Source organism: Lepisma saccharinum, chromosome 3, assembly GCF_977018435.1.
Source record: "Lepisma saccharinum chromosome 3, izLepSacc3.1, whole genome shotgun sequence".
Classification (NCBI taxonomy): Eukaryota; Metazoa; Arthropoda; class Insecta; order Zygentoma; family Lepismatidae; genus Lepisma; species Lepisma saccharinum.
The window spans coordinates 62863142-62887551 of record NC_139231.1 but is presented as its reverse complement, the minus strand read 5'-3'; the positions used below and the strand labels follow the sequence as shown (position 1 = coordinate 62887551).

At 38.8% G+C, this 24410-nt stretch overlaps 2 protein-coding genes across 6 annotated transcripts in view; one reads left to right on the top strand and one right to left on the bottom strand.

Moving 5' to 3' along the window:
- The window catches only part of LOC145985087 (elongation factor-like GTPase 1), a 400968-nt gene that overhangs the window by 120953 nt on the left and 255605 nt on the right, over positions 1 to 24410 (top strand). The window lies entirely within an intron of this gene.
- dsx-c73A (doublesex cognate 73A) overlaps positions 1 to 24410 on the bottom strand; it is a 158368-nt gene that overhangs the window by 43115 nt on the left and 90843 nt on the right. Inside the window, exons 2-3 of the mRNA XM_083119910.1 lie at positions 22432 to 22530; positions 15584 to 15721 (exon numbers count right to left, since the gene is read on the bottom strand). Coding sequence (XP_082976036.1) covers positions 15584 to 15721; positions 22432 to 22530 — 237 coding nt within the window. The remainder of the gene's footprint in view (positions 1 to 15583; positions 15722 to 22431; positions 22531 to 24410) is intronic.

Genomic DNA, 24410 nt, shown 5'->3' with positions numbered 1-24410 from the left:
TAACAATTCTTTATTTTTTATGCCGATAGATTTCAATTTCTCTGCCAAGAGGTTGTGATTTATGGAGTCAAATGCCTTGGTGTAATCAAGGAGTACCAGGAATGAAATTTTACCATTATCCATCCCCTTGGCTATGTCATCAACAACGCTAACTAAAGTCGTTACCGTACTGTGCTGTTTTCTGAAGCCTGATTGATATGGAGAATAGTGGTCATGCAACATCAGATGGTCTACTAATTGTTCTTTTACTATGCGTTCTATAACTTTAGACATAATTGGTAGTACGCTTATTGGTCTTAGATCTTTAACATCAAGGGAAACAGTGGTTTTCGGTACGGGCGTCACTACGGCCTTTTTCCAATCTTCGGGAAATACCCCTTGCGATAGAGAGCAGTTTAAGATGTGAGTTAGGCTCTGTAGGCAATGCGGGATGCAGAGTCTCAACATTTTTAGACTGATGCCATCATGACCCTTGGCATTGGAATGTAGTTTTTTGACCTCTTTCAACACGGTGGCCTCATTAACCTTCTTCAGTTTGAAGGTTCCGCTTGTCTGCCGTGTTTTATATGACTCGATTAATTTCTCAACCTCGGTCGTGTTTGTTTGCTGACAAGCAGAATTTACAAAAAAGTCGTTTATTGCATCCGCATTGAGTACACTTGAAGGTAATTTTTGGTTAAACTTATTAGTAGCAACTCCCTCTCGTTTTAATGTCTGCCAAAATGCTCTAGCGTTTTTAACTTTTTCATTAAGAACTCTGTCATAATGGTAGAATTTTGCGTTTCTCACGGCTTTTTTCGCACGATTTTTAAAATATTTATAAGAGAGAAGCGCGTCTTGATCTCCGGTGTTCACATACTTCAGGTGAAAGTAATCACGTATTTTCCAAAATTCTTTTACTTTTTCAGATATCCAAGGGGCAGGTGGTCTTGTTACTCGAAAAGTTTTTACTGGAAAGTGTTTGTCAGCCAACGCAATAATGTTGCTGTTGAAGAGAAAAACGGCTTCGTTTACGTCGTGTTTGCTGCATATTAAGTCCCAATTAATATTTCTCGCGTCTTTGTTAAACTCGCTTTCGTTAAATTTCTTAAAGCTTCTGACTTGAACCAATTTGTTATATTTTTTGGTGCAGTTGATTCCGAACACGGCGTATGTTAGGTGATGGTCTGATATACCGGACATTATATTCTGATCGACGTGGGTCACCTTCAGGTTATCAGAGCAGATGATAACGTCGATTAAAGTTCTTGACGTTGGCGTTACCCTCGTGGGCTTTGTGATGATTTGCTTACCGTAAGCCTCGGCAATGATGTCGTTTAAGAATCGCGTGTTGGGTTCATTTTGTTTCAACATATTTACGTTGAGATCACCAATCGCAATGTAATGAGCATAATTCAAATGAAAATATTGCATGATATCACCAATATCGCTTAGATGTGTATACTTAACTTTAGGAGGTTTGTATGCGACTAATATCCCGACCTTCACCTTCTGTACGGTTACCTCGACAGCTAAGGTTTCGATGTCATTATATTTTTGAATAGGAACTTCGAGTGCTTTCCATTGTAATGATTTGTGTATATATAAACAAACGCCTCCTCGAGTCCTATCACATCTGTCATTACGGATAATATCATAATTATCTAATGCTACCGTGTTATTCGAAATATGTGGTTTAAGCCACGTTTCGGTAATTCCTATGATCTGAAAATTTAATTTGTTTATTATGTACTTAAATTCGTCAAAAGAATTTAGCAGACCTTCCGTGTTGAAGTGACACACTTTCAGTTCCTTGGGGAATGACTCGAGACCATTGCTTAGCTTCTGTTTGGGGAGCGGCGTTTGACAATAGCTGAGTCGGGGAGGAGGGGGTGAGGGTGCCTGACGGAAATAACTGTCCCTGAAGCTAAAGGGAGGGGAGAGGACTCCACTGACCTCATCACGTGGGCTATTCACGGAGCCTGGTTTCTTTCCAGTTTAGCCGAACAATAAGCGCCTGGAACGTCTTGTAATATACATTTAGTTTTCCTGGCAGAAACGAGGCATTGGGTCTTACAATATTGTAACAAGGTAAACAATATCTTGTCATCCAAAATGTAATTGTATGTGGCTTAATCATCATGTTTGGAACACATAAGTAATTATGAATATATGATTTTAAAAATAAAAAAAATATATACTAATAAAAATGATTAAGATAAAAAATATGAGTATGACACAAGAATGCAGGAAATGATTACATAGATACGTGATCTTAAGTTAAGAGATTATCTTGTAAAAAGATTTAAGGGATGGAAATCAGAGAACCGAGGAATTTATGAAAAACACAAACAAACAGAACAGCCTGTAATTGATGCTATTAATAATTTAGGTAAGAATATCAAAACTGTTACAGAGCAAAATCAAGATTTGATCACAGAGCTTGTACCTGTAGCTGCAAGGAACATATTAGATTATCCATTCACCCCACTTTCCAGTATTCATACACCTAGTCCTGTTGCTCCTCGAAGAATTGAAGCTACTCTGGATCCTATTGAATTGGGTCTTCTTGCTCAAAAATATTTAACCACACCTAAAGACAACAAAGATGAGGTGTTTGGCTTATATGCTGACACAGAGCTTGATGGGAGCATCATTCATAGAATTGGCAATTTCAGAGTAACATTTATGGGAGATGATATAATTGTTTATTCAGAATCTCGTCTCGGAGAAAAAGGTGCTTTTGTTAAGTACACCGGAACACCTGGATTGTGGGAATTGATAACTAGGAAGAGGCCTGGCAGCTATACAGATCAAGATTATGAAGATTACAAAGAAATATTAATAAAATCAGATGCTCTATACCAGAACAATGATCCCACACAAAAAAGAGTCAAGTCTAGCAGTGGGGCAAAGTATAACAACTTAATCAAGCCCATATGGTCACAGATCAAGACTGGCAGTGGAATCAAACAATACAACACCCTGCCTAAAGAATTTGTGTGGGTTGATGATGTCAGGAAACTTGTAGATAGGTTGCTGGTGATAGCTGGGGAGGAAAATGCTGGGAACCACAATTTTTACAATGAAAAGGTTGGAATTATGGACATGATAAGCACAAAATTGTCTAATTTTATAGTGAATGACACTAAGGGGATTGGATATCTTATAAAAATTATTAATACTCTACCACCTAAATTTTGGAATATTTCTGAGGGTCGGGGCCTTGTTAATGACATTATAAACAAGCTGCCATTTGAACTACACATTCCAGGCTATCAGTATTGTGGCCCAGGCACAAAATTGGATCATAGATTAAACAGAGGTGATCCTGGTGTTAATCCCCTAGATGCTGCTTGTAGAGACCATGACATAGCATACAACACACATACTGATCTTGACAAGAGACATGTTGCAGACAAGAAATTAGAAGAGGCTGCATTTGGTAGATTTGTAAGCAAAGATGCTTCTTTAAGTGAAAAAATAGCAGCATTGGGGACCACCATAGCTATGAGCACCAAACAAAAACTGGGGTGGGGGTTGTGAATATGTATATAATAAACCTAGGATGAAGGCCAAGGGTGTTATGTATCAAATACCTTATGCAGGTCTCAAATCTCTTAAAACTATTGATAGCCTTTTGACCAAAAAGCAGCGGAAGAAAAAAAGCTCTTGTATTGCCAAGGGACATGGTATGAAATTGTTGCTTAGTACCCCCCAATTAAAAAAATTACAGCAATCAAGAAAAAAATCACATACAGGGGGTTTCATATTTACCATCCCTGCCATCTTAGCTGCTCTCGGGGCTGTGGGGAGCTTGGCTGGGGGATCAGCTGCCATAGCAAAAACAGTGATAGATGCCAAGAAAAATAGGGCAGAATTAGATAAGCAGAGGCGCCATAACCTGGCCATGGAGAAAAAAGGCAAAGGTGTTAAGAGAGCCATGAATAAGTTTAAAAAAAACAAGAGCCGCTTACAAACCAAGATATTGAAGCTTTAATCAAGCCACTGGGCATCAAAAATTTTAGGGGTGTGTACATGTCTGATTCTTTACCAGAACAACCACTCAACAAAGAGTGTGGCATTGTTAATTTGGATCAGTACAAAAATCAGGGCACTCACTGGATTTGTTATCTTAAATATTTAAACAATGAGGCATTTGTGTTTGATTCATTTGGAGGTGTTCCACCTGAAAATTTAGTAAAATATCTAAAATCAGCTAATCTTTATTACAATAATGCCCGTGTTCAAAACTTCAAAGATGTTAATTGTGGACATTTGTGTTTATCAGTTCTCAGATATATGTCTCAAATAAATAAACCATCAATTGAAAATTTTCAAAAAGCCTTGTGGTATTTGAAACATCATGGGGGTATTCCATCTCACCAGCCAAAATTCAATATTGAAACTCAAATTGCATGATGACATAGTGTATCCCAAAACAATAGCTCTCAGAGCATTTTACGGCATGTACCTCATCCCTAATATTACGCACCACAACAATACAATTGCAGTAGGGGATCAAAAAATTGTCATCACTCCAGGGCAATATAATCTATCCACTCTAAATGCTCACTTACCCAGAGGTGTAGTGTTAAGTCAAAATTCTGTCACTCACAGAGTAGAAATCGCATCTGCTACAGAAACGGTGCATCTGGGTACTATAGGAGAGCTGTTAGGATTTGAGAACAACACAAAACTCGAACCGGCCATCAAACACACTGCTATGAATATACCCAAATTCTTAGCCATAGAGACTCTGAATATTCACTGTAATGTGGCCGAGGGTATGATCACCAAATCAAATGGCATAGGCACTCACAAACAAACCGGCATCATTGCAACATTCAAACCTAATTCTGAATTCATGGAGCCCATCATCTACAATCCATCCCCAACATTATATTTTCCTGTGTGCCATAATAGAATAGATTACATTGAGTTGATGGTCACTAATGAAAAAGAAGAATTAGTTGATTTTGCTGGAGCCACAACAACTGCTATCATAGAGATTAATATTTAAATAAAAATACATACAATGGAAAATATTGAGAGTTATGAGCTACAATCATTCCCTCCAAACAGGAGGACATTTGCAAATTTAAATCAACCCAACACAGAAATAGAGGTTGATCTTGATGTAGGGGACGGCTTTATACACCCCCACAGAGCAGATCTATACATCAAATTTGATGTTGTAAAGCTCGATGGAACAGATTACCCGGCAAATTCAAATATAAGATTGGTGGACAATTTTGTGCCACATCTGTTCTCTGAAATTGAGATCAGAAAGCATGGGGTTGTTATAAACAGAATAGATTATCCCGGCATTACCTCCACGGCTTTGGCCACTCTAAAATTATCCAAAACCGAGGCTTCATACTACAAAATAGGGGGATTTGAAGCTGGTGATAAGATATTATCCAAGAACCATACAGTGCTGTTCCCCATGCGCCTGTTGCCAGGATTCTTCTCGGATTACAAAGAAATTATGTGGAAGGGCGGTTTAAGAATTACATTTAGAAGAGCTGCAAATGATAATAATGCTTTGATGAGGTACAGCACATTAAACCCTACAGGGGAAGTTCTGCCTAATACCTTACCTGATGAGGGCAAGTGCATTATTCAGACTATGGAGCTAAGAATTCCAGTTGTTGAATATGAAGCCAGTTACGCTCTTAAATACAAAGCAGATATAGTAAAAAATCCCCAGATTCCTCTGCAATTTTACACATATCAATGCGTACAGAAGGTTGCCACTGGTTCTTATTATGAATTTGATGCTACAAATTCATTCTCCAGTATTCAATTTGACATGCCTGATTTTGTGGTGGTACTGTTTCAGACTGGGAGACACAACAATCAGGAAAAAAATTCAAGTAGATTTGATAACTGCAACATCAAAAATATATATCTTAAAAATGGCAGAAATGAGGTCTTTCCTAGAGAAAATTATAATTTAGACATGTCCAAGGATGATTTTCTTAAATTATATGAGGCTTTTTCTTCCTTCAAGCGCGTCACTACTGGCAGTACTGATTTGTACTACGCACCAGATGAATTCAAAGCACGGAGACCCATGTTTGTAATTAACACTTCAAAAAGGAAACAAGTTGTGGTTAATGACAGAACAAACATTAAAATTATCTGTGAATTCCACGAGGCATTACCCGATGACACCATATGTAGCGTTATTCTCATAGGAGAAAAATCATATGTTTATGATGTAAGAAATGAGAGAGTCACAGAGCAGTTCTAGAGACCCGATTCAAACACAAAGGCCCTTTGGATATAAAACAACACTTTACCGTCAGAAAATATATTACCTACCCATTTTATACCACCTCTGTTCGTAGCAGATACCTACCCAAAATACAATACATTTGTCAAAAGCTGAAATACAGAAATATTGCAATAATTATTCTGTAAGTTACAGACTTATGTACAACAAGACCAAGCCTAAATACAATTCAGTTTGCAATGACAATATCCAGGAATTTCCTCAATATGATGGATGGTCCCTGAAAAAGGCATAGTATAGATAAGAATTTCTCTTTGAGTTCCATGACAAATGACATGTAATTTCCCTCGGAAAAGGCACAATAGAGGTAATATCAACAGATATAATCACTCAGGCATACAGAAAGAAGGCAATTACTCTTTAATAATAAATAACTCTCTGAAAAGACGCAGTGTAGATTATATCTGTTGGCATACAACTCCCGGCCATGCATAATTAATTGTTGGCCGAAACATGGGACTGATCAAAAGATTGGAAAGAACATGCAATGTTTACTTGACCTCCATTCTATTGTATTGATTATGCAGTTTCGCCCGTATTGTTGTTACCCAGATAACAAAACTCTGGTGATTCTTAATAGAGAATAATTTTGCTCTGTTGTATAACATTTTTTACCAAATTTAAGATCTGGGAGCTATCAACTAGCAGTAATTATTCTCAAAATCTCACGTATGGAGTACCACATCTATCAGGACTCGAACCCAAAGCCCCTTGTTTACAAAACAACAATATTAACATTTTGCCATCAGATTTTATGAGGACTCAAACCCGAACCTTTTGATTACAAGGCAATAAAAACCATGCACCACGCTCCACTCGGTCTCAGAACCCAATAGATATCAATTCAAGATTCCTGGGATTTTGACAGAAAAACATATTATAAGCTTAATTTCTGGTGTAGCCAAAAATTGACAAGTTTATGAACAAAAATCTGGCTGATGCAACTTTTGTAAGTATGCACAAATCAATCTGAAAAGCTCGTACTTTCTGAAAAATTCCCGAGGGCATTTTTACAAAAATCTTGAATTAGACAAGATTCCACACTTGCTCAAAAAACTCATATAGGCATGTTGAGCAAGTTTTAAGTATGGCCAAAGCTGCTGGAGAGGGGTTCGTACTTTCTCGCGCTGTCCCCACCGTAAATACAACTACTGGAATAAAAGCGTGATTTATTGCCTAACCTGCTTTTGTATTGTCGTGCGGGGAAAGCAGTTGAATTCGATATGATTGCGGGCAGTGCTATTTCTTTTTCGGGATTATGTTTGTATCAGGAACGATTTTGCTTGGAGTTGCCCTACTTTTAATAAGCGCTTTTGCCAAAGTGTCTTGACCACTTGACCAAATGGTGGAGTGTTCAGCCAAAAGTGTTATGGTGTCAGAGGTCGTGAGTTTGAATTCCGGTTGTGATATGGATGTTTCCTTGTTGTCACGTTCCCTGTTGCATCGTCATCTATCGTCATTTAACGTTACTTCTTACATATGACCCGTTGACTCATGCTTCCTCCAGTCTGATCTTTTCTGAAATGTCTCTTCGTCAGTTCAGTCAAATCATCATTCATCCTCATTGTCACGATTAGCCTAAAGAGGCAAAATGCATACGTCCCTTCCTGACCTGATATTTTACAGTTCCCATTTTCGCGGATGGAAGCATGTCCAACGGATCCCCTTTTATGCTCAGATAGGCTAATCGAAACTAATCCTACAGTTTAAAATGGGACCCGAACCGTTGTGCAATGCTTCTCCGTCAAGGGGTGCCGGGTTCGATACCCGGTGGAGGCACTTAGTGGTTCGGGTCCCACTTTAAACTGTAGCTCCAGTCCCAATTAGCATATCTGTGCATAATAGTGAACTTAAAGCGAAACTCAAACAAACAATGGGCTTGCTGTTCCCCATTAAACATAAAAGTAACTAGTTTAAACCTAATTCTCAAATATTCCGTGAATAACTACGATAATATAGATTGCAATATAAATATACAAATAACAAATTATATTCATTTGAAAATGCTTTACACAAATAATTGATGTAAGTATATTAAATAGGAAAACAATACAGAGAGAATGAAAAGGAAATAAATTGATGTGACAAGGATAGAAGATGTGTTTGACTTAATTGTTAAATTACCTAAGAAGTGAATTTGACAAAACAAGTAATCGGTCTCAGTAATCAAACGGTGAGTGTAAAGCGATGTAGTGTTGGGTTCTAACCATTGCGTAAATAAGATGGTGATGTATCCACAGACCATCCAGATCGTTGGAGGTGCTTACTGCATCTGCCAGATGATGAGTGAGGAAAATCCTTCTGCCAACAAAAAGCATTCCGGGTTGTAGCCCCCCGCCGACAGAAAAACGGTTCTTGTGATATCTTCTCCCTCCCCTAGTTCTCCAGGAACAATACATCCTCATTCCATCTTTTATCAGTCGCGATGCACGTTCCGCTGCAGAGAGCCTCTTTCTGCCAATTTTCCATTCCCACTTCGTCTCAACTGAAGCGAAAATAATTCATTTCTCCTGGAAATTGGTCTGCGGTAATTTGGATAGGGTTGTGTTCCATCAGCATCATCTCCCTCCATTTTGCTCTTTGCATTCTGTACCGCTGTAGTGTTTCCAACTCTGTAAATAACAGTTATGGGGGAAGGTGGCGCCGGAGTTGTTGCAGCTCTTCGTCCATCAGTGTCAGTTTAAATCTTTTAATTTGTTCATATAAATGTTGAGAATAACTTGTTTTTTTAGTAACAAATAGTAAAATACGTATTAGCAATATCTGTGTTCAAGCACTCACAAATAGCAGCTAACATCATATTCTCACTTCTAGCTTAACTTGGTGGAAACAACAAGTTCTATTTACGTCTTTATTTATGCCCCTCCCCCCATATCTCGCAAACTCTTTGCTATATTTTATCCGTATGCATATATTAGTACGTACTCCCTCTGTCCCATAATTATAGTCCGGTATGCCAAAATGGTAACTTTTTATTTATGTTCTTTTGGAAATTTGATCGACCAATTTGTACTGATCCTTTAGTAATAACGTTGTATGACTCATTCCCGTGTTTCATTTTCTTCTTCTGTATACACCAATGTCACAGTTTGAATATCGGACAAGTATTATGAGGCAACAATCAAAAGTGTACCGGACAATAATTATGGGACAGAGGGAGTATTTTTTATTCTGATTTTTACTTATCGTACCTAAATGATACCAAATACGGTGGCCTCTATTGTAAGTTTATTTTTTTAGCCATTGACTGAACCTCGCCCTTTAATAAAGAATAATTTAATCGAATTGGAATTGTACTTACGTGTAAACTTTGTTGTGTGATTTCAGTGGACATAGAAATATTTTCAGCCTTTGGCAATATTTAGCATCAGCTATATATTTTTACTTTTGGTTTTCACTTCCCCTCGTAAGGTTTCTTCCATTTTTGTAGACACCATCGAAAAGTTAAAAGAATTGTTAATTTATGACAAAACCAAATTTTGTGATTTTTATAGTGTAACGTGTTCTGAGAAGACAGTAACTACTTGGAATTCTCAAGTATTTGAAGAGAGCAAGTGTTAACTATGGAAATGAGAACTTAGTTGAAATTTTGTAATTTTAGTTATTTTTTTGTTGCTTTTTGACCCCGACGCTTAGCACGAAGGAGAAGAAGAAGAAGAAGTGTTGCTTTTCTATGTCTTTAGGGTAATAATTTAGGAGGAATGGTGAATTACCTGATGAAATAGATGTGACGACAAACACAATAACACGTCCTGTCTGATCGAGAATTGGATCCCTGACTTCGTAGTGCGAAATTAATCAAAAGGAAAGTCATATGTAAAGAGAAGGGAAACGGTTAATGAACAAAAGTTATTTTTTTTAAAACACGTTGAAAATCAGATCTCAGAGGGCAATTGTGCAAGGATGCTTTCATATGAATATATTCACCAGGAGAGAGACAGATTAATGAAGAACATAAGTAGCCTTAAATATTACAGAGAGACGGTAAAAATAAGCATAGTACTGTACGGCTCTGGAATGTGGATCTTATGGAAGGATGATACTTGAAAGCTGAAAGCTTTTGAATGACGGAAGACGTACAACGAAAATAACACGAAAAAAAAACACTGTCATGTTCCCACACGATAGTATAGTATTGTGGTAATCGTCCTAGTTTTTAAATCCAATAAATTTCTCCTGTGAAACTGTTGTAGTTTCTCAGATATCAATACATCAAGTCATGATTGGTGTCTCACGAACAGATCGACCAATCGAGACAATTTTGTCACATCGAACTCTTATTCGGTAGCCCTATTGTACATTCTGTCCCACAAGTCTCTACACCCTAGATAATAAGCAGGAAATAGGGGAAAGCAGAATAAAATGTACACATACGAACACTTATTTGTTAAATTCTCTTGTTTATTTTTTATAGGGGTTGTGGCTGATCAGAGAATGTTTCCATTGCAAGAATGATTTAAAATAGCAGTTTATGGGCATCAAAAACCACACTGTACTTGGATCGTTATAAACTACAACGTAACCATTTTCATTCAGCTTCACTCTTTCTCTTCATTTTTATGTGAGAAGACCGTTCAAACTACGGCCCGTGGGACGCATTGCCTTAATATTTACGAAACAGTTTTATTTTGAATCATTTTCTTTAATGTAAGTAAAATATTATATATATGCCCCACGACTAATGGCTGAAGATTGTTACTGGCCTTGCACGTAGAAAAGTTTTGGCGTGCCTGGCCCAGGACTATCGAGGCTTAGGGGACACATTGTACAGTGCCTCAAAAGTTTTAGGACAACGACATTTTAAACTAGGCAACCCAAATTACACAAGGCGTTGGTGGGTTGCGTGTAGAGTTAGGCTCAATTTCAGGGTTGCCACATGCACAATAGATATTTATGAAATACGCGAAAGATATAAAAACAAGTATTATTGTATAAAATTATAAAAACATCACTATTATATCGCAAATGACAAAATTCTTTCTGAATAAAAAAAATAGGTTTTCTAGTATTTCATCGCTGATGAGTCTACAGAAAAAAAAGAGGTGAGAGGAAACGAATGGTGAAAAAGGAGAGGAGAAATAGAAACAGAAAGGAGACAAGAAAAGGTGAGAAGAAAGAAAGAGAGGATAGACGAGGAGAGTAAAAGTAATGAGAAAAAAGGAAAAATATTCGAGGAGAGATGAGGGAAATAGAACAAGGAAGAGAAGGCAGGAATAAAACGAGAGGAGAAGAGAGGAGTGGAGAGTAGAGTAAAAGAGAAGAACGAAAAGAAGAGGAGAAGAGTGCAGTGGAGTCGGAAATCGAAGACAGGAGAGGAGATAAGAGGAGTGGAGACAAGATGCGAGAAAAGTAGGGAAAGCGATATGAGATAAAAGCAGAGGAGAAGGAGGGGAAAGAAGAAGGAGAAGACCAGAAGGGACTGGAGACGAGAGGAGAGAAGAGGCAGTTGCAGAAAATATCGTCTCTCCGTCAAGAATTGATGCATTGATCAAATTATCGACACGAAACATTCAATAACATTTTGAAATGTATTAAATCTTCCATGTAAGATCCTTGATTTTACCTGCGATTATATCACTAAAAGCATGAATGTAATTTTGATATTTATAAGAATTATTCCATTTTTCTCCACTAATCGGTTCGTTGAAATGAATATTTTGTAATTTAATATTTCCCCTCCCCAAACGTTAATTCCAAACTGAATCATTCCGTTTCGCACGGCGTGGACATTGAACATAGTGGGATATGTCTAGAACGTACGAAAATGTTCTGCCATCGGAGGGGTTTGAACCTACGACCATCAGGTTGACAATCCTCAACAGTAACCACTACCCTACAAGCTTTTGCTCCTGACAGCAGGTAGAATGTGAAATGTAGATCAAACTCTGCTCCTACATGTAATGTAATGTGCAAAGAATACTTGTTTGTAACGAAGAAAACGAAGGTAGTACGAATCGGCGAAAACATTTAATGGAGAATTGAACATAATAAAAAAAATTCAGTCGATATTTGTGGAAGTATCTTTGCATTGAACTCGAGTGGGAAAATGGGTAAAATTAGTATGTCCTGAATTACCACAAATATCAATAGTTATTTCATTAATATTTGTCAATGTCTTTGAAGCAGTACACAGTTATCGTTAGAGTACCATAATTCACGATCTTATACATGAAAATATCCCTTTGAACGTGTGAATTCATTTTTTTAGGTATGGTATATATAAATTCCAGATGCAGAACAATGTAACCACTTTACTCTACTATTACAAATAATGTCACCATGCTCTTCATTAATAAAAAGAGAATTAAAAAAAAGATAATACCTCGTAAGGAGAATCGAACCTGGGACCACTAGCAACCCAATCGAGAACTCTAACAAATACACCACGCCCTTTCCATCCGTTGTAACAACAATTTCTGTCCCTCCAATATTGTAACTGAGGTTGGGTATACATGTAGTTAAACTATTACTTTAGTTCTGAATTGCTTTCTTGTAGTTTAGCAGCTATCTTCGAGAAATAATTTTCGAAGTGATGAAGAAAAACGAGAATATTGGTAGTTGTGAAAATGTGACTATTTCTTCTAACTTATTATTGTGATTAGACATTATTAATGGAAAATATCTAGAGGCTTGAACATTGCAGGACTATGTTCTCTTCCTGTGATACTGCAACATACGAAATGCTTGTTTACTGACGCAGTCTCGTGTCCAGAACAGTCGTATGAAGTATTTGTTGTTGCGTAAGGTAACTGCCAAATGTGCGAAACGTTATACGTAAACAGGGGGAAAAGTGTATTCATAAAATCACATCACATTTGACAGTGTTAGTCAAGAGGTAGAAGAAACTGACCAATGTGAAATGTAGATGAAGACTGTTCTGGACACGAGACTGCGTCAGTAAACAAGCATTTCGTCTGTTGCAGTATCACAGGAAGAGTACATAGTCCTGCAATGTTCAAGCCTCTAGATATTTTCCATTAATAATGTCTAATCACAATAAAAGGTTAGAAGAAATAACTCGCATTTTCACAACTACCAATATTCTCGTTTCTCTTCATCAACTCGAAATTTATTTCTCGAAGATAGCTGCTCGTACTACAAGAAAGCAATTCAGAACTAAAGTAATAGTTCAACTACATGTATACCCAACCTCAGTTACAATATTGGAGGAACAGAATTTTCATCGTGTGCAATTCTCCATTCAATGTTTTCGCCGATTCGTACTACCTTCGTTTTCTTTGTTACAAACAGCAGGGGCGCCGACTTGTCAAAATTATTGGGCGGCTCTAATCACTGAAATAAATTAATGAATGACTGACTCACTCTCTCCCTTTTTAAGTTTTGGCCTGAGTGTTCGGAATCTCATAAAAGTCCATGAATTCCTCAAAAATATCAAAATTTTTATTCGCAGTTCGAATGCAGAATATTAATTGTCCACGGATGGATATGTCACAAGTTTCGTCAACCATGGTAGCAAAATATTCCCGACTTTTAATATCTGCTACCACGGAGCGCAAAACAGATCTCCCTAATATGTCAATGATCTCGTTCTGAATGTCATGTTAGAGCCACTACCCTAGTTCATGCACATCGTGTTTTGAAACTTTTTTTAAGTAAAAATTTTAACAATACTTATAATTCCATACTTAGTATATAGTAATAAGTCGTGTGTTTTGCTGTCTCTGGTCATAGCCCCCCCCCCCCCCCAAAGTTGATGGTTTAGCGCTCTCAGCCCCCCAAAGTTGATGGCTTAGAACATTTCAAATGTGTATTTAAAGTTAATGTGGCACAATTCATAGTAAACTGTACAAGAGAATCAAAATAATACATTAGATCCTCTTAAGCAAAATTATTTGGGGGGCTCTGCCTCCCCATCGTTAACATTGGGGGGCTCGAGCCCCCCCCCCAAGCCCCATGGAGTCGGCGCCTATGCAAACAAGTATTCTTTGCACATTACATTACATGTAGGAGCAGAGTTTGACCTACATTTCACATTCTACCTGCTGTCAGGAGCGAAAACTTGTAGGGTAGTGGTTACCGTTGAGGATTGTCAATCTGATGGTCGTAGGTTCAAACCCCTCCGATGGCAGAACATTTTCGTACGTTCTAGACATATCCCATTATGTTCAATGTCCACGCCGTGCGAAACGGAATGATTCAGTTTGGAATTAACGTTTGGGGAGGGGAAATATTAAATTCCAAAATATCCATTTCAACGAACCGATTAGTGGAGAAAAATTGAATAATTCTTATGAATATCAAAATTACATTCATGCTTTTAGTGATATAATCGCAGGTAAAATCAAGGATCTTACATGGAAGATTTTATCTTGCTCTGTACTCAGCCGAAAGGCATTTCACACCGATCTAATACATTTCAAAATGTTATTGAATGTTTCGTGTCGATAATTTGATCAATGCATCAATTCTTGACGGAGAGACGATATTTTCTGCAACTGCCTCTTCTCTCCTCTCGTCTCCAGTCCCTTCTGGTCTTCTCCTTCTTCTTTCCCCTCCTTCTCCTCTGCTTTTATCTCATATCGCCTTCCCTACTTTTCTCGCATCTTGTCTCCACTCCTCTTATCTCCTCTCCTGTCTTCGATTTCCGACTCCACTGCACTCTTCTCCTCTTCTTTTCGTTCTTCTCTTTTTCTCTCTTTCACTCTACTCTCCACTCCCCTCTTCTCGTCTCATCCTCTCCTCTCCGAACTCCTCTTCTCCCATCTCGTTTTCCTCCTCGTATCTCCTCGTGCTCCATTTTCCTCATCTCTCCTCGAATCTTTTTCCTTTCCCCTCATTACTTCTCCTATCCACTTCTGTCCTCTATTTTCTTCCCTCCTTTACTTTTCCTCTTTCCCTTTCTCTGTTCTTCTCTCTTTTGTCCCATTCTGTTTCCTCTCTCCTCTTTTTTTTTTGTTTAGACTCATCAGCAATGAAGTACTAGAAAATCGATTTTCTTTCTTTCAGAAAGTATTTCTCATTTGCAACAAATGTAATACTGATATTTTTTCTAGTTTTATATAATAATGCTAGTTTTAATTTATTTCGCCTATTTTATAAATATCGATTGTGCATGTGACAAACCTGAAATTGAGCCTAACGCTACACGCAACCCACCAACTCCTAGTGTCAATTGGGTTGCCTAGTTTAAAATGTCGTTGTCCCAAAACTTTTAAGAGACACTGTACAAATGTTGCTTGTTTGTGAAGAGGAAGTTTTCCTTTTTCAGATAAAATCTTGTAGGTTGGCAACGTTGCTCGTGAGCTCCTGTTCAGAGGTAACGCTCCAGTAGTTGTGACTTACCTTGCCCCGGGGATCTGTGACGAGTTCCACGGTGTGATGGTCATCGGGGTTGATGCTGGCGGAGCAGGGGTCTCTCCGAGAGGGGCACGCACACAAGGGTTGAGTGAAGTTCAGTCTCACATACACGGCGTTGCACACCTGAAAAGACACAAACAAAAACGTCTCGTTCACTTTCGTTTCTTCTGGCCTTTGTTGTGGCATTCAAAAGTAAAAAGAAGTTCCTAAAGAATCTCGTGGTGACGTCAACCTATTTTTATTTCACGTCATAATCTAGGTTATTTTTACCACGCCGTTCGTTTTCTGTACCAGTCACTGAAAAACAATAACATCATGATTTAACATCCGGTTCACAATTTCTCTTGGCTTGGAAATATGTTGTGAGCAGTGGCGTATTAACTGCTGGGGAGGAGGGCGCGACATTTTACTTAACTGTCACCCGTTTAATTTTAGACCTCAAAGGAATGATCCCTTGTTTAAACATCTGGGAGAGGGCCATTAGGTGTTTAACGTCAAGAGGAACGGTCATCAGAAGGGGAGGAGGCTATACACTCCTACACCATCTGTTAGTTTTTAGACCGTGATCGTATAGTATTAGAAGTGAACTGATTGCAATTTATTCTTACATTATTTGACAATTTATTTTCGTTTAGGAGTTCGATTGGGAGCATTGACCCCACATTCCACTTTGTTCTGCCCATGCTGTGGGGTCTTATCGGTCAGGATTTCAATTTCTGAGGAGAACACTGGAAATCTTAATGTTTTGGGTTTTACTTGTCTCAGTAACAGCATCTTTCGACAATTTTCTCCTTTCGAATAGGGATGCTGGTGATATAAGTTCCAGAAAATGCATCTTGTTAACACGGAACCTATGTCGTTTGAAGACTGATCAATCATAAGTGAAAAGATGAAAAAAAGCAGTGTTTGCTTCCTTTTTCAAGATTCATGCCAGGCCAAAGCTGCCGATATTATAATTCCATCTTCACATAGTTGTTTAAAAAATATATTTTAACTAGCAGTTTTATCCTGAAAGAGCTAGTAAGATTAAGTATTAGCTACATGACCTTCCCATTGTCATTATGTAATTAAATATTTTAAGAATATATACCTTGAAATATGAATAATGCTCATTGACTGACTTTTAATTGTACATATTTTGCATTTAGTTATGTCTTTAACGAGCTTCTATGGTGTCCTAATATAAGCGTCAATGTGTATGAAATTTATGTAGGGTATTTCTAAAATTTTGGTCCATCCTTACGGGCAGGCAACCGGGTCTACAGTATGGACGGGCGGGTTGAATGCTTTATAAGGATGAAGCTTTGCACGTAGCAAATTTATTAATGGAATAAGTTAACATTTTAGCTTTATGTGGACTAACTGCAATGACTTTTTACACCAATTGTACAATATTTTTTAATTATTTATCTACGCAGTACTCCTTGAATATAGAAGTTGCTAATAACTAATTAATTACATAACATATAGAGTTGCTGTATCCCATTAGTACAGTGCCAGTGTCAGTTATTTGAGCGTGCAAGTATAATATAATTCCCATTAGAAGTCATAATAACCAACTAAAAGCGGTTGAAAGTGAGTTTGTGTGTACCTCAACCATTTATTAAGAGTTTCTACTCTCGGATTGGATTTTTCTTGTCCCCCACGAGTGGAGAGGGAATTTGTCAGGGTAAAGAAGATAAAGATAGTCTCTCCAAACAATGTTTACATGTAAATTATGAAGTCATAGATGCCCGCAGAGAGTTCCGTAAGGATCTCAAAATGTTTGTCAAACGTGTTATTATAATAAAGAAACGTTTTAGAGAGAGAGAGAAAGAAATAAACAAGGGGGCAGGGAAAGAGTGAGAGGACTTAGGCGAAATGAACGAAACAAGAAAGGGAGGGGGAAAATAAGACTGTGAGAGATAGAGTATAGGAGAATGAGACAGACAGGGAAAAGCAGAGAATAATAATAAAAAATAAAGAAGAGATATTAAGTGAAAAGCCAAAAATTTGAAAGAACGTACAAGACAAGAGAGACGGGAAAAACATAAAACGCACATCGGATTGCAATATTAATTCTGGCGTTCAGTAGGCTAGACAGACCGGGCAGTCTCTCTTTTGGCGACTCCAAGGAAGCGATCAGTTCCTCGTTGCGGCATACCGATCCGAGGAAGTTCTATAGTTTTCATGCAGACGTAATATATACATGTCTCCCTTCGGTAGGACATCTGTTCATGGTTTTATATTGTTAGAAGAAGGTTTACATGGTATCGAGTAATGACCGGGAATAGGAGTTGGTTTGTGTTTTAATCTAATCCGTATTCATCCTTATCATCAACATTACCGCAGCATACCCCTGGAGGTCTGTGTTGTTTTTGTACATGGGCATCGTGCAGTGTCTTGACAATAAGTTTTTCAAATATTTATCGACGTGAAAGAAGTTTCTTTTTTAAGAGCAAGTTGACAAAGGTAGTGGAAAAAAGAACCTCTTGGGTCAGGCTAGCGCCTCGTTTCCCCACGAGCGACTGTCATTCTTTCTGAAAGGAATAAAAAAAATCGACTAGTCTTAAGTCCAGGCCGCTAAATGGGCATAAATAGACTTTTTTCTTCTTCTTTCGATTCGCACGACTTGAAGAGATTTTGGGACACTGAAGTGACGATGACTTTGGGCTGCCGTACGTATTCCATAATGGTAGAACAAAGGGCCTAACCGCGGGAACCGTGGAGGAAACGTGGCAGATGAAGGAATTACATTACTCAGTCATCTCCCCACGAATTAGCGTTATGTCTTAAGTGGTGCGTGAAAACAGTGGTTGCGGTTTATTTAGGTGCGGCTGGATGGAAAGTCAATTATAAGGGAAGATGACGCAATTGTCGGAACACGTAGCAAATGCCAGGAAGGATCAGAATGAGATTACACGTCTCTTCCTTCTATGCCTGCAGAGTCTGTAATGGTAAATCTAGTAGGTCATTGTTGGAATCTGAAATCGGTGATAATAGTGCTAGCAGAGAAGAGTGCCTACGTATCCCACTGATCGTCTAACACTGTTTAGTAAGAGAGTCACACGAAATGTTGGGATATTTTGAACGTGATAAAAATTACGTCAGTTCGCTTAATTTTTGAGAGTGTGCAATTTTACGGTATGTATGGGATAGTGTACTTACAAGAATAAAAAGTGTCGGGCTTCGTGGTGGATTTGTCAGCGTAACGCACTATCAAGCCTAAGGTCCCAGGTTCGAACCCTGGATAAAGGCATTGATGTATCATGCGCGTTGTCTCAGCGTCCATTTCATAATTCATCTTCATCATCGGGATTAACTCAAGAGGTAGAAATCTGTATATAACAAGCCACGACCTTTTCTTTCATGAAAACAAGCACGTTTATTCGCATATGCTCTTCTCCGTATTAAATAGTCCGCCTCCAGTGATTTATGCACACACACCCCTAACCTCACCAAAATGCTTCACAAAGGTCCAATTTATCATCATTTTTACTTTAAATATACCCTTACACTCCCTCCAGGTGGAAAGTGTTGGATAAGCCCCTGGTCGCTTCTGTGGCTGAGATTGTTGAGTGGTAGACTCGCGATTTCTCCACCGACAGTCTCGAATCGTAGTCATGCCCCGTAAATGCGTGCTTTGCAGGGGCGGCGATTAGGGGAGGCAAGGGGGCAGTTACCCGTCCCATGCCCTTGTCTACCAAGAGAAAGTAAACTGGTTTGGTCCTTTCTAAGTGTAGCTTTCATCAAATTCACCTAATCATCATCTAACAGTCATCGTCGCGATTAGTCGTTAGTTGAAGGAATGAAGCGACGTAAAATAACAGAAACACAACATAAAGGTAGAGCTGGAAAAAAAAATCGATATGAACGGTGCGTGTTACTTTTCTTCGTCCATGTTCTCAGTGCACTTTGTTCCTCGCAAACTCTTATGCTATGTTTACATTCGCTTGCAAAGCGAGAGAGAACACACCTTCGAACTGTTTATGATTGTGTTTTTTTTTTTCGTATCCGTAGCTTTATATTATTTTTGAGTTTCGTCCTTTCACCGTAACATTATTGTGGTAGATTGCACGTAAATATCAAATCCAACATAAAGACAATTTCATCAGCTGTAAGAACGGACGGATCACACACACACACATACACAGAGAGAGAAAGAGATTCACTTTACAACACCGACAACAACAACATCAAGGCGAGTCAACTTTTCTGAATAACGTTTTGCTCATTTCGACACAGCGAGTCCTCAAAAACCCGGCATTATCTACGTTGTATGTTTACAACCATGCATCACAGATTCGCCGTTGCCACTGACGTGTATTTTTCTGTCGGAAATCAACAATCGTTTTAGCGCGCTACTGAAGGCAATGTGTATGAGAAAGACTTCTAGACAAAACTACGAAACCTTATCTAACGCAAAATCTTAAAATAGGATGTGCAACATGATGCGTAGATGATTCTTGTGGAAGGGTGCTGGGTTAAACTCAGCGACGTTACCCTGCTGGTTTCTGTGCCGGCACTGGCATGGTATCTCTCCGTGGCATATTATCGCTTGTGACAAAAAAATGAAAAGGCAGTGGCTATCATAAATCTGTGCCGCATTTTGCATACATGAAGGATAGAAAATGTCCTTTTTCGAGGGCTCATAGTTTCGAAACGAGACTTTTAACCACCAAAACTAAGTGAAGTTGTTTGTCTTGATATCCTCTATAGGATGCGGAAGTTTATCGGTGTTATAGGGCGACACCCTGTATATATGTGGGGTTATATCTGCGAGTTGGTGTGTTAGAGAGATAGAGACAGACAGAAAGATACAGACACGAGATTGCCTCGTGACTGGTAGATTCAAACTCTCGACAGTTCGTTTTACCGAGAAACATTCTTTTCACTTCTGAAAAACATCATCTACTTGTGCTTCCGATAATTATACGACACAAAGGAAGAAAACATTTTATGCCCTTTAAGAACCACCAAACATGGACATCGAAATAGCATTGTGTACAAAACACAGATACTAATTTACAAACCGTGTCTTGACTCTCGACAACTAGTCATTAGGTATTCAGGGAGGTCACTTGTAGGTCACGATTCTTTCCTATAAAATAAATCTGCCTCTACCTAGCTGTCATTTGCTGGTGACTCTGGCAATGTAAGTACTCCTTTAGGGGGGGTACATAACACTAGTAGAACCGTTTTGCATGGATCGATTTTCAGCACTTTAATACTGCTTGCTTCATTGATTGCGTTGGTGTTTTAAGTCTACTTTATGCACAGTAAGGCTAATTGGTACTGAACCTACAGTTTAAAGTGGTATCCGAACCACTATGCCGGCCCCCGTCGCAGAGTGATAAGCACATCATTCCACGATGGCAGGGGTCCTAGGTTCGAATCCCGGCCCAGGCATGTATGTTTGTGAGTGTCCATTCATAAATTTCACCATATCAACCCTCATCACCATCTTCGCAAATTAGCCAAAAGTAGCAGAAAAAGCGAAGTAAAATAAAGCAAATCAGTCAATCCGAACCACTATGTGCCTCCAACGGGTGTCGAACCCGGAACCCCTTCATTAACAATGCTAAATCTGTAATGTAAGATAATCATAAATATAGGATTCCAAAAATTCTTCGGTATGTGTAACGAACTCGTAGCGTTACCAGCGGACCTGATGTACAACACCACCGACATTGTAGTCTGGCACTAGGTAGAACCCCAGTATTTTAGTGCCAGAAGTACATTTCGACTTTGAGATTCTTTTGCAGGAGATAAGCCTCTGGCAGCCAAATTAGGTGATCTATACTGATATTTCTTAAGGCCTCTGAAATTTATTTCCTGGCAATTGTTTTACTTCAGTTGTTAAATACGAACTGGATTGGAACGTTTTCAGTGTATCTACTCATCGGGAATTACGTGAATTCCGGAAATTATTGGCACTGAGAATTGAGCGTAGATTTTGCCAGAAGTTTCTTACACTGACAATGAAAAATTTAGTGCAGTCAAGCAATTGTAAAATTTCCCGGAACTAAACGTTCTGTGGCATCTTTATCATACTTCTTCTCTACTTCCGTGTATAACATTTTTATTATTATTTTCATCGAGGGTTTACCAGAAATGAGACAAACTTTCTACCATCATATTTTGTAACTTTTGTGGAAGTTTCGAGGATCTCAGCAATGCAAAAACAAGACATTTTCCACAGGTTTTATCTCATGTATCTATGGTAACACTTTTTAATGTTTTACTAATGTATCAAGAATACAAATAGCATTAGGATCATAATATATTGCCTGAAACCTAAATTATATCCACGTGAAATATTTATTTTTGTACTGTCTACGTTTTTATTTTGTGTCACTCTTCAGCCACTTTTGGCTAATCATGGCGATAACAATGATTGAGAATGGAATTATATTGATAAAGAGACAAGTACAAACACAAGACTGCCCGTTATTCCAGACGCCAGAGTCTCGATAGCCTGCAAGAATGTATTTTATAGTGTGTGTTACGAGGAAGAGAGGCTGTAGAACTGAGTTGTATTAACATTGTCACTTTTTAAAAATGAATTTTCTCAAAGAAAGAGAGAAAAAATACTTTTTGATCCCTTGCTGTTTGAGGATTTTTTTGTGGAAAACCTGGAATTGTGCAAACATTTCCTTTTTGACGCCAGAGTATCCGTCCTGCTTTTGCGAGAAAGAAAGGGTTACTTGAGCAAAAAGGCGGAGACAGCTTTCCACAAGAAATATGTGAGTACATACCCATGATTTTTTCTCGCGGTGGCATTAAAAAAAGCGGAATTAAAAGCCTTACATTGTAAACATCCGTTACCAACATTTGCATACAAGGAGACCTACCTGCTGGAGCGCGCATTCCGGAAGCAGGTAGATGTGTTGGTTGTGAGGGTAATAATGGTACTTTGTTGGCTTGCTGGAAGTTCCTCCGGGCCTCGTGCTCTGAAATGAAAGGGAAAACAAAAACATGAGCAACGGTGAAACAACCATTCACAGTATTTGTCATGCAATGCTTTTTATTATATGTTAGGTAGTAAAAGCTCGAGTTGAACATTTTCCCGTTCCATTACCATACTGTAATGGGCACGTTTCAATATGCAGTGAATGGTCTTAGCTAGATATGTAACGCTGTTGGTACATATTTAACTCGTCAGTTTACATCTTTATCAAAGTGTTACCTCATTGTAAACGTCCCCCTTCTTACTGTGGAAAGGACCGCAAAGCTTAATAGTAGCCAAATTACACATCGCTGTTTTCGTTTATCGCATTCATTCTCGAGTAGTCCACTCACGGTCTCGTCAATCAAGATTTCGGGTTGAAGTCCCAACAGCGTGTTATTTTGTGAATGTTCTTTAATTAATTCTATCTAGTCCACTCAACCTTATCGATACAGTTAATCTCAAGAGGCATAAATGCGATGTAAAATACGAGAATAAATAAGATATTTTCAACCTTTTCCTTCCACATAATACCGGGTGTCCACAATTTATCTTTACAACTTCAAATCTATAACTAAATAATGGAACGAGGTATCTCGGTTCTGTTGCCTTCATTTAAAAGATATTCTCTCAAAGTTTTCTTTACCACCTCAATGCATCTCTATGTGTGCCCCCCTTGTTGCCCGTAGGATACCAAGGCAATACTCGATTTCCTGCCATGTCCGCTCTAGTACCTCCTCAGTAACTGTTGGGATGGCTGCAGCAATCCTTTGTCGTAGGACTTGAATATTGGGAACTGGCGTTCGGTACACAATATCCTTAACATAACCCCATAAAAAGAAATCCAAAGGGATTATGTCGGGTGATCTTGGTGGCCAAGTAATTGGGTCATTCCTCCCAATCCCTCGACCAGGAAAATGTTCATCTAAGGACCTGCGTACCTCCAGAGCCCAGTGAGGTGGTGCACCATCGTGTTGGAAAAATATATCTGGCTGGAGATGCTCCAGTTGTGAGAAAACAAATTGGTCCAGCTTATCCAGGTAACAATTGAAGTTAACAGTTTGTTCAGCGAAGAAAAAGGGGCCAATGATTTGATTGTGCATAAGACCACACCACACATTAACCTTTGGGCTTTGGCGGTCAATTTCTCGAACCTCGTGAGGCTTTTCGGGCCCCCAAATTCGACAGTTATGCCTATTCAATAAGCCTGAATCTTGAAATGTAGACTCATCGCTAAACATATCACGATTAAGAAATCCATCTTCTTCGTCAATCCGGCGTATCATCTGAAGAGTAAACTCTTCTCGTTCGGACGTATCTTGTAGCTTGATGGCCTGCAGTACCTGCGCTTTGTAAGCATACAGTCGCAAAGGCTTAGGCAGCACTTTGTGTACGGCTGAACGTGGAATGTTCAACTGCCTGGCTGCGGTACGAACAGCTTTTGTTGGGCTACGTACAATAGCTTCACGAACACGTTCAACGTCCTCTAATTGTGCTTGGTCGTCCGGCTCCCTTTTGATGCAGGACACTACCAGTTTCCATGAACTTTCTGTGCCATTCACGGATTGTTGAACTGGAAATTGTTACATGGGAGGATGTTTGCTCAAGACTTTGGGGACACCTAGGGGGGTGCTTCTATTGTTAATGTTAGTGTTGCTCACGAGACGAGACATTGTCCGTCTCGTCTCATAAAAGGAGATGGGACAGGACAAGTGAATGTTTTGGAAATGAGATGGGACAGAAGAAAAAGTTCGTCTCGTATCGTGGCAGGTTGGGTGATACTTAGATTGTGCTTGTTGGTGGTGGTGGTAGTGTGTGTGTGGGGGGGGGGGCGCTGTCCTCCTGCACCCCGACTTCGAATACTGCTTGTAGTCATTCATCTTC